The sequence below is a fragment of the Canis lupus genome, chromosome 5 (assembly GCF_048164855.1).
Source record: "Canis lupus baileyi chromosome 5, mCanLup2.hap1, whole genome shotgun sequence".
Classification (NCBI taxonomy): Eukaryota; Metazoa; Chordata; class Mammalia; order Carnivora; family Canidae; genus Canis; species Canis lupus.
In genome coordinates this window covers 75497182-75508014 of record NC_132842.1, presented here as the reverse complement: position 1 = coordinate 75508014, position 10833 = coordinate 75497182, and the positions used below count along the sequence as shown (strand labels likewise).

The following is a 10833-nucleotide window of genomic DNA, read 5'->3' as shown; positions in this document are numbered from 1 at the left end:
TGCGGTGCCTGGGCTTTGGGGCTTTCAGTGCAAAAACCAGGAGAATCCCCTGTTGTTGGCTCCTGCCCAGAGCTTAGGAAAGGACGGCGACTGACCTCCCTGGTCTGGGCAGCTTCCTCCCTGTCCGGTGACCTCTGAGTCAGACCATCCGGGCCAGGTCTGCCCGGCGCCATTTTGTCCGCCCCCTGCCTCCACCCGGGCCTGCCTCCGGCCCGAGAGGCCATTTTCCGTTTCTCCCAGGCATCTGCAGGGGAGGAGCTACCCTCCGACTACCCAACCATTGCTAAGATAATCGTGGCCAGACTGGAGGCCCGACAGACTGGAAGCCTGACAGACTGGAGGCCCAACAGACAGGTTGTCCGTCCACTTCAGCACTTCCGCTCGCTCTGGCCATTGGCTGGGTGGGTGGGTGAGGGTGCCCAGGGTCATCTCATTCCTGTCTCCACCTTTGGCCCAGGCTGTTCTCCCTCCTGGGATGTCTTCTCCCCCTTTGTTGTTTCTTCACCCAGCGAGACCCAGCCCGAGTGCCACTTCTCCGGGAGAATTGTGCTTCCTTCCCTCGGGGGTGGGCTGGACCCCTCGTCCCCCCCCCCCCTTAAAACATTGATCACACCCCAGTGCAATTTCCAGTTTACTTATCTCTTTCCACACCTTGACCTTGAGCTCTTCAAGGGCCGAGAGCCAGCCCAGTCTCTCTCTTGTATCCGAGATCCCAGCCAAGACCAGGCTCGTGGAACATCTAAGAATGAGGACATTTATGGGGCGTGGACTCTGTGCCGGGCTCCCTGCTCATTTCATTCTCTCCAGAGCCCCGTGAGTTTGGTGGAATCATCATCTCCGCTTTACTGATGAGAAAACGGACACAGAGAAGCGAAAGGACTTGCCTGAGGTTACAGAGGGCCAACGTCCCATTCCAGAGCCCCAGCTTGAATCTCCACCTCTACTCCTTGATAAGCGTTTGTGGAATTACTGGATGAATGGAAACCTTTGCTTCCCCAGGGTCTCCTAAATCCCGCATGTTACAGTTCGGGCCCATTTCCTCAGTCTCTTCCCCAGAAGGGAACACTTCCTCAGTGTCCCCAAGGGGAGTGCTTTTGCCTGCGTGGGTAGGTCAAGGGATGTGCTGCGAGGGGGGGTGCCCCAGAGAAGGACCTCACGGGCAGTTTAGGACAAAGATGCTGGCCTTCCATGGAGCTGCGGATGGGCCCTTGGGTGTCCTCAAGGCCGTTGCCTGTGTTCGCCAGATAGGGAGACTGAGGCCCAAAGAGAAGAAGAGCCTTGCCCATGGTCGTGCCGTATGTCTGAGTCAGAGCCATGAGGCCTCAGAGTCTCCATTTGTCAAAGAGAGGAATAAATACCCTTTGTCCGGGGGCTAGTCCTGGCAGAGGAGGAGGGGAGGAGGAGGAGGAGGAGGAGGAGGAGGAGGTGGAGGAGGAGGAGGAGGAAGAAGAATGGAGAATTGCTGGGGGCCCAGGGGGGGCCCCTTTTGTCCTCTTTCCTCCTCACCCTCTACTTCACGGGGGGAATGGAATGGCTCTCCACCCTCTGCCCAGACCTCTTCTCCAGAGTGAACTTAGGTGCGTTTTGGATTTGGGAATCCCTGTGCTTAAAAGCTCCGGGGGTGGGGGTGGCGACATCCTGAGCCCCCCTGTAGAGGGACTGGGGCAGTCGGCCTGGAGTTCCGGCTTGCACTGAATTCAGGACATCTGTGGCCTGGGGTGGGAACACATGACATTGTTCCCACAAGTCGCAGGTGTTCTTCGGTGTCATTAGGGCTGTCACAGAGTATCTGGAAAAGCCATTTATGTTCCTCACCACTGTGTGGTGGCCGATACCCAGCACCCAAGGTCTCTGCGCTCCGTATGTCACGACAGAGGCACGTGGCCACAACCTCACCACTTGCTTTTTTTTTTTATAGTTGGATTCCCACATTGCCATAGATTTGGTTGCCTGCATCATCCTCTGGATTTGGGTTTATGCATCTGAATGTGATTCTGAAAAGAAGTCTAGGGGCTTCCTGAGGCTCCAGAAAGATCTGTGGTTCAGAACAGGTTAAAGACCCCGCGTGGGGCAGTGGGGAGCCCAGTATTTTATCCAACCCAGAGGCTGGACCTCTTTGGGGATAGAATCGGCAGCTGCGGCCCTGCAAATCTCGGGGGACAGGTTTGGGAGACAGATCCCCCAAAGCAAGTATGCTGCGAGCAGATACGGTGGACAGAGTGGGGCCGGAGAGAAGGGGTCAGTCAGACAGGGTGTGGACAGACGCCTCAGACCCCGGACCTGGAGCCATCCCCGAGGACCCTGGCTCACAAAGCATATCTGTGTCCCTGTTGGCCAGGAATCAGCCTGCTGAGCCCAAAGCCACCCGCTCTCCTCTTGCTCCCCCTGTTACTCCGTCTGCCATCTCTCCGGCCCTGGCCTCAGGAACCCATCTTAGGTGGCAGCTCCTTAGGCCCGTCTCCCCAAATTCCTTTGTTTTAAACACTACATTTCCCCATCTTGCTCACGGAGGGAGAAATACAGATTACAAAGACCCAGCAAATGGTTTTTATAAACTCTTATTTTCTTGCCACAGACTGCCTTTAATTAGCTCCGGGGACTACAAAGGGAATAGAGTTATAATAGGAGCAGCTTGAAGGAAGGAGCCACGGCTGTCAGCTCCCAGACCCGAGGCTGCTGCCTGTCACCAGCCACAACCAGGTTTGGCGGGAGCGCATCCGCCTCGGGGACAGCAGCCCCCCTTCCTCCCCCACTCAGTTCCCATCTGCCCCCAGACAGCCTGCCTCAGCTTCCCTCCAGGGAAGAGGAAGGCGCCCCACCTCAGAGAAGCCCTCGCAGAAACCTTTAAACAACAAGCACCTAAACGTGCTCCGGTCGCTGCCCAGAGCTGGCCGCCCAAGGACTGGCTCGGAGTCACTCGGTTGGTCAGCGGTGGGACGGGCCGATGGACAGAAAGGCAGACAGTCGGACCAACTTCTGTGTCTCAGCTGCACACCTCAGCTGAGACAAGGCGACACCAGCCCCCTAACCCTTGGGGTTTTAGATCCCATTCGGCCCCTCTATTCTGGAAGAGACCCTGTCTCCGTGTATAACGCAGAGGCACTGCCCTCATACACAGCCCATCCCCAGCCTCAGACAACCCGAATGTCACAGCCTGGGGGGCCTCCGTTTGGAGCACAGAGAGGTGACATTACTTGCCTAAGGCCGCTAGCAAGGTAGCCACTGACCTGGGACTCAAGCTCAGGGCCTCCTGACTCCCAATTTCAGGTGCCACAGCCCCATCTGGACTCCTGCTGGGGAGCAGGGTGGGTGCAGGGGTTGGTGGGGGGAAGGAAGGCAGCAGGGGGTTGTCTGAGGCCAGGGCACATCAGCCCTAAAAGCCAGGCAGAGGCAGGAAAGTTCTCCCCCTGGGTTCCAGCCTCCGTCAGAGGTTCCAAGTGGGGGATCCTGGAACAAGGATCCCTATCCTTGTTGAGGGACGTAGCCCAAACCTCTGGGTCACTCTAGGCCATGAATAGAGGCAAAAGCCACACAGAAACACTTTCTTCCCCCACCCCCCCAAAACCCGTGGCCAAGTCCATAAACCTTCTGCAGGCCTGCTCCCCCCGCCCCCGATGCTTGCCCAGTTTCAGAGCACCCCAGAGCTATGCAAGTTGTCGACAAAAGCCTGTAGCACCTTCTCCTCCCTCTGCCTCCCTCAGCCCAGGATGACTTTGGAAAGTCTGGGAGAAGTCCTCAGAAAGATCTGCAGATCCATGGCTCTTGACTGAAGCTAGCCTGGCTCTGGGAAAACTGAGCATGTCCCAGAGCCCCCGTCTGCCTGAGCTCAGGTGGAGGGTCTGAGCTCTCCGGGTGGGCCAGGGGCTGGGGCTGCAGGGCCCGAGGGCCCCGTCAGTTAGGCAGGAAGCCTCAGGTCACAGGAAGACTCTCCATGTCCTCTCCACCCCAGGAGCCTTCCAGGTCGGCCTCTGAGGTCTTAGGGCATCCATTCCCCCCCACCACTTACTGTCTTCACCACCTGAGGGTAAAAGTCCCACAAAAGTCCACCCCAGGAGACCACGGAGGCCACCAACCCCTCTTCCCACCTCAAGCTTTCAGGAGTCAGCAGATTTAGGTAGGCAGGCCACGCACTTGAAGGCAGCCAGGGTGGTCGGTGGAGGGACGCGGTCCGGGGCCTGGCCACAGCTCCCCACCCAAAAGGATCAGCCCAGGGCCCTGGGCAGTCATTACTCACCGCGGATGAAGGTTGGCGAGTAGGTCGGGAAGGAATCGAAGATGCTGTTCGATGCCATGCCCCTCTCTGAGGAAGGCGAGAAATCAGACCTTCAGGGGGTTGGCTTGGGATTGACTTGGTTGGCTGTTGTTTTATTTTTTCCTAGCTACTTTTGAAAATAAAAGTGGGGGGTGGGTAGTGGTGTCGCTTTTTGTTTTTTTGTTTTGTCTCTTTTTTTTCCCCTATTGCTACGAAAAAGAAAAAAGGAAAGAACGCGAGAGTGTGTGTGTGTGAGCGAGAGAGAGAGAAAAAAAAAATCCCCAAGGAAAGTAAGTTTCTGTTTGTACCCAAGAATTTGGATTCCCAGTCCCACAGGAATGTCTAGCCACAAATTTTCAACAGAAGCGTATGCAGAGTGTATCATTAGATGGCGGGAAGGGGCCTTCAGCAGCCAGGGCGGAGGAGCTCGCAGGGCAGCGAGAGCAGAGCCAGGCCCAACATCAGCGCCACGGGGAATGAATGAATGAGCCTCACCCCCAACAGAGCCCGGGCTCCAGTGGGTGCGAGGGCGGCCCGGGGGTGGGGAGGACCAAGAGCCAACCAGCTCCCGCGCAGGGCCCTGAAGGCGGCTGAGGGCCTGGCCTTGTGGTTCTGTGGTTGAGGGACCAGGCCTTCACAGTGTCAACCCAACCTCAGCTCACAGGATGCAAGAAGGCAGCTCGCGGCCTTGGCCCATTGGCTGGGCTGTGGTCACCTGGGCGGTGACGTCACGGCCTCTTAGAAGATTTTGTGGCTGCCTCTCTCTTTTTGGAAAAGAGAAAAAAGAGAGAGAGAGAGAGAAAGAAAGAGAAAGAGAAGGGGGGGGGAAAGTGGTGGCTTTTATTTGTGGGGCTGGCCTCAGCACGCGGCCCGGGAGCAGAACTGAGAGAGTTGGAGGGGGTGGCCGGGCGGTGGTTTGGATCCTGTAGGAGACTCATTTTTAATTAAGGCCAGTGTTGGCCTGGGCGGGCTGGGAGCCCCGAGGGCCCTGGCCAGACCCACCAGCGGGTGGTGGGGCTCCCCTCCACGCCCCCAGCCCCCGGGCTGCGGCTGACACCCTGCCGTGGTCCACCACCGCTGCTGCCAGGGAGAAGCGTCCACATGTGTGGCACTTCAGGGGGATTTTATGGCAGCTGGGATCAAGTACAAAGGGAAACACATGGAGTGGCATCACCCGCGCTCACGCCCCAGTGCAGCCTGCCCACCGAGGCCTCCCCCGTGAAGGCTGGCAGCCGGGCCGTCTGTGCCAAGGAGCCCTCTGCAGAGCTCGGGTTCTGAGCCCTGAGCTTGGCATTCAAGGCCCTTTGCTCATTTGGGCCACTTTCATCTTGTTGGGGCTTTTCGTTTTAGCTTAGTGAGCCTGGGCTTCCCTTGCTTTCACGGCTGTCCCCCCACCTCCCTGAACACCCCCCTGCCTTATCCTTTATCAAGGCACTTTTGGAATCCTTTGTGTCCCAGAGGGTTCAAGGCTCAGAGAGACTTCGAAGCAGAAAAGACATGGAAAGTGATTCAATCCTATACTCTGTCCCCAGAAGCCCAGGCAGGTCGGGGGCGGTGGAGGGTGGTGGTTTCACCGTTTCCTTTGTCAGCTCTACTCGCCCATCTCATAGGTCAGACACTGAGGCCAGGATGTTGAAGTCAGCTTGTGCAAGGCCACAGAGTATTGTGAGTGGGATTAGCACGCCAGCCTCTGATTGACCAGCCTGGCTTCAGCTGTAATACCACAGCACCCTGCAGTGCCCTTGAGCTCAGTCCGGAGACTTCAGGAAGCCCTCTGCTTCCTGGGCACTGCCCCTGGCCTCTCTCAGGAGGCCTCAGCGTGGAGCCGGGCCCCAGGAACCATCCTTGCACACGCGGTGGTCTCTGTAGGCCAACGCGGAGCAGGGGGGGGCATCCAGGAGGAGGAGGAGGGGCCTGTCCGAGGCCCCACAGAGACTTGTTCCCACCCATAGCCACACTGGTCACCAGGGAGCAGTACGGCCCTTGGAAACTCAGCTGCTTGTGCCTCCTTTGGAACCCCGTGAAGGTTCAGTCTTTTTGTTCCTCAATGGCGAGTGGGTGGTGGTAGTGGTGGTGGGTTGTAATTTGTCCGGGGAGGAAGCAGGTTTATGGTAAAAGCCACAGGGTTCTAGAGGCAGATTTGAGTCCCACTCTCAGCTCTGCTGAATCCCAGTTGCAAGACCTGGGGCAAGACACTTCCCTTCTCTGGGCCTCAGTTTCCTTCCCTGTCAAATGGGGATAACACATTTCTCAGAGGGACAGGCAAGCGGGTGAGGGCATGGGAAGCATGGTTTCCTTGCCAGTCTCCGTGACGCAATTTGGGGTCTGTTATGAGTAGGCACAGGTAAAGAAGCATCTGTCACATGGGAGGACAGACGGCCCCCATTGTGAGCCAACCGGCTGGCCTGGCCCCGGCAGGGCTGTTTGGGTCTGTGGCACAGATGGAATCTGCCAAGGGGCCCTGGCCTCCTGGTCACATTTGGAGCATTTTGGAGGTGGCCACGTTGCGAAACAGATCAGAGACAGGCACAGTAAGAAAGACCCTCTTTAAGAGAAATGGAAACTGAGGTCCCCCAAAGGGCAGAGACTCCACCAAGCTCACCCTGTGAGTCAGTGGAAGCCTGGCCCCCTGCTTCCCAGCCCAGGAGCTGTTTCCGATCTAGCAACACCACCTCCAGTTTCTAATATCCCCCCTACTACACGCTTCGCTGTTTTTTCCATGGGTAAATTGTGTCCCCCCTAAACTAAACTGTGACTTGGTCACCCCGAGGGACTTCCCCTCACCCAGAAAGCTGAGTCCTGGCCCAGGAACTGGAGGAGGCCCAGAAGGCTGTGTTGGGCCTCCGGGGGGCACATTTGCACGGCAGGTGGCTTAATGTGTTCCCCCGGGGCATGGGCACCAGGTTTGGTCCTTCCCTCAAGAGGCTTATAATCTCCGCTTGCCCCCTCCAAGGTGTGTGTCAGCCTGAAGGACCCTCTGGAGGTGGCTGCGGAAGCAGAAAGAACATTCCTGAGGCCTGGCTTTGGAATATTCGTGAAGCTATGAGACTGTGGGCCAGAGGCTTTATTTTTCTGAGCCCACTTCCTTGCCTGTAAGATGGGCCAATTGCAGCACCCGCTTCTCACAATGGCAAAGATGATTAAATGAGAAAATATTGTGAGTGCGCCTGGCACGTAGGAGCTGCCCAGTTCCTGGAATTCCCTGCCTTTAGCTCAGACTGTGCAGTCTCCTGGCATGCAGCGGACAGCCGGGTTTCCTTTTCTTTACAGAAAAGAATATCTGATACCATAGTGGCCTCTGAACTGATCAGATCAGATTAATCTAAAAATTTTTTTGAGGAAAGGAATTATTAAAAAACAATATTTACGTTCTATAAACCCTTTATTTTAACTTTAAACTTATAAATGTACATGAAATGGTCTTCCTCTTGTTCTTCTGGCTTAAGCCAGCCCAGAAGGCATCTCCTACAATTTCCAATTTGGATTTCCTTCCTTCCTTCCTTCCTTCCTTCCTTCCTTCCTTCCTTCCTTCCTTCCTTCCTTCCTTCCTTCCTCCCTCCCTCCCTCGTTCGTTCTTTCTTTCTTTCTTTCTTTCTTTCTTTCTTTCTTTCTTTCTTTCTTTCTTTCTTCTTTCTTTTCTTTCTTTCTCTTTCTTCCTTGAAGATTTTATTTATTTGACGGAGAGAGCAAGAGAGCACAAGCTGGGGAAGCAGCAGAGAGAGAGGGAGAAGCAGGCTCCCCACTGAGCAGGGGAGACCTTGTCTGATGCAGGACTCCATCCCAGGACCCTGGGATCATGACCTGAGCCAAAGGCAGACACTTGACTGACCGAGCCACCCAGGCACCCCTAGTTTGGATTCCTTTAAAGTGGAAAGTGAGTGTAAAGATGCCTCTGAAGCAATCCGCATCCAGTATCTAGATTTTACTATTTCCCCCAATTTTTTTTACCATGTCCCGCCCATACCAGATTCATTTTATTCTTAGCAACTTGCCTTCGTCACATCTTTCCAAGGTGTTCAGCCTTGTTTCCTAGAAAGAGGCCTTCCTGTTTTGCATCATAGTGTTGATAACACTGCCTCCCTATCAGTTAGGGTCCAATCAGGAAAACAGAAGCCGCTTTGAGTATTGAAAATTGGAAGTTGGAAATTGAGTAATTGGGGGGTTATTCGCAACGCAGGTGTTGGAAGAGCTGAGAAGCCAAATGGTGGTGAGGAGCCCTGAGATTGGCCACAGCAGGAAGCCACTGCCATCCTTTGGCAAGAGAGACGCAGGGAGAGGCGGTGTTGCCAGCACACCCTGCCCCACCTGCGGCAGCAGAAGTGTGCTAGAACAGACTCGCATTTGCTGGAACCACAAAGGAGACTCAGCCACCAAGGCAATGCCTCCGAGACAAATAACAAAGGGGTATCTCTTCCTCCCATCCTTTAACCTCCTCCCAGTGCCTCCCATCAGTGGAGTGGAACTGAAACCAGCTGACTTCATGGAATCAGAGCCCTGAATTATAGAGCCTAATGAGGGAAGGGGATAGAATGGGCCTGAGGGCAAAATGGCCCTAGATTGGCATAATATCCAATGAAGTTTTATAACCATAAAAACTCAACTGGCATCAATGGGTTTGAGAACAAACCCAACCGATGTTTGGCAAGTTGATGGCTCAATGGGTTGATAGGAGCAGAGGATGTGGATTCCAGCAAGGGATCTGCTAGCCAAGGGGATCGAATGACGTATAACACATGATGTATAACACCAGAAATGCCAGTGAACCCCATGAGCTGGTTACATGGAGATTAGTTAAGAAAGCACCTACTGTGAATGGTGATAAAATCTGTTTTCTCAACTTGTGTGCATAATTGATACTTTCACTATAAGCTTGGGCTCTGGTGACTGGGGAGCTATGCCACCGATCAAGAGCACTGGTTGCGGGGCCTCTCTAGGAACTGTACAGAGGTGGTGTACCCCTGTGCGCACGGGGCCCTCCCAACCTCCTACAGGGCAGGGGTGGCTCTCTTCACCTTTCTGATGAGGAAAAGACGAATCCCAAGGATTCACCCCAAATTCTAGCCTCTAGGAATCAGCTTGGATGAAATGGGCAGCAGAATGGAGGCAGGCACTGGCCTTAGAGTTCGAATCTTGGCTTTGCACCAGCAAATCAGTGCTGGGCTCAAGGAAGGTTCTGGGGTGATACCTACTGCAGGCTGCCCAGGGCTCTCCACGTTCAGCCCCCCCCCCCCGAGACATCAAGATATGCTTCCTCTCCCCTCCCCTCCCCTATCCCGACACTCCGTTCCCTCCAACCCCAGCCAGGTTCACATCCTGCTCTAGCATTAGGCCCATGTTCAGGGTGGAGGATGAGGCCTGCAGGCCACGCACCCCACCCGGGAGCCAGGAGACCCAGGCCAAGCCAAAGGATCCATAGCTGAGGACCAACCATTCAGGATGCACATGCTGAGAGCTTTATGTGCAGTGTTTCCAATGGCGGGCTCTCAGAACGGCCACCCATGCCCAGTTTCCAGGGGGCAGTCAGAGAGGACCTGCCCAAGGTCACCCACTTTGCAGGTGGAGGAGGCAGGAGTCAAACCAAGCCTGCCCTCTGCCTGCTTTCTGGGCTCCTTCTCTCCTCCCCACACTTAGCCTCTCTCTTTCCTGTTGTTTGTTTCAAAAAAAAAAAAACTGCTCTCGGTGCCCCCTTCAGAACCGAACCCCTCCCTGTCCTCCTCCCCCTTCCTGCACCAGCCTCCTCCTCCAGGGCCCCCCTCTAGGTCTGCTGGACCCCTCCCTGCACCAGGTTCAGTGGGCACTGAGGACTTTATGGATGTCTTCAGCCACAGCATCTGCTTCACCAGGGACCCCAGCAGCTCCGCTCAAAGCTCTTCCTCCTGCCTGCAACCCCACCATTAGTGCACCTTTGGGTGGGGATACGTTTCACTCATAAGCTCTGTGTTACAAAGCTCAATGCGACTGGGTGCAGAAGCAGTGGAGCCTCGCAGAGGGGTTGGCCATGGGTGGGGGGGGGGAGGCGGAGGGAGGGGGAAGAACGGTGCAGGCTGAGAGCATTCCCGGCCTCCACTAGAGGATGTCCGCCACTCCCCCCTCCCACCACCACCTACACACAAAGCCAACCAAGCAGACATGGTTCACCCCATTTTACAGGCGGGGACACCCAGGATGGCCAAAGGAAGGACACCCAGGCTTACACACAGTCGTGAGATGAGAAGGGGACTCGCCCGCAGGTGTGCTGCTGCCCTGTCCCCCACCCCCTGCCCCTTGAGCCCCCTGCTCTCCCCCAGGTCTCCTCTGGGGAGGTCCAGGTGCTGGGGCCTCGGAGTCAGAAGAGCCAGGTTCAGATCCCAGCTTTGGCACTTCCAAGTCCTCAGGTGGGCTGTCGGTTGGCTCTGTCAGCACCCCACCTGTAAAATGGGGATAAAGCCCCTCTTTCCCAAGGTGTGCCCTGGGGAGGGCCCGTGGCAGGACTTGGCAGGCTAAGCTGCTAACAGCCTGGGAGCTCCAGTACAGCCACGGGGGCCAGGGGGGCTGGCGGCCGGAGGGGCCTGTGGCTGATTCACAGCTTTCCCCCGGTCCTT

General features: G+C 55.9%; 1 protein-coding gene across 1 annotated transcript in view; it reads right to left on the bottom strand.

Annotated features, from left to right (window-relative positions):
* RUNX3 (RUNX family transcription factor 3) overlaps positions 1-4732 on the bottom strand; it is a 60429-nt gene extending 55697 nt beyond the window's left edge. Inside the window, exons 1-2 of the mRNA XM_072827763.1 lie at positions 4561-4732; positions 4235-4300 (exon numbers count right to left, since the gene is read on the bottom strand). Coding sequence (XP_072683864.1) covers positions 4235-4292 — 58 coding nt within the window. The 5' untranslated portion in view covers positions 4293-4300; positions 4561-4732. The remainder of the gene's footprint in view (positions 1-4234; positions 4301-4560) is intronic.
* Positions 4733-10833: the final 6101 nt, after the last annotated feature.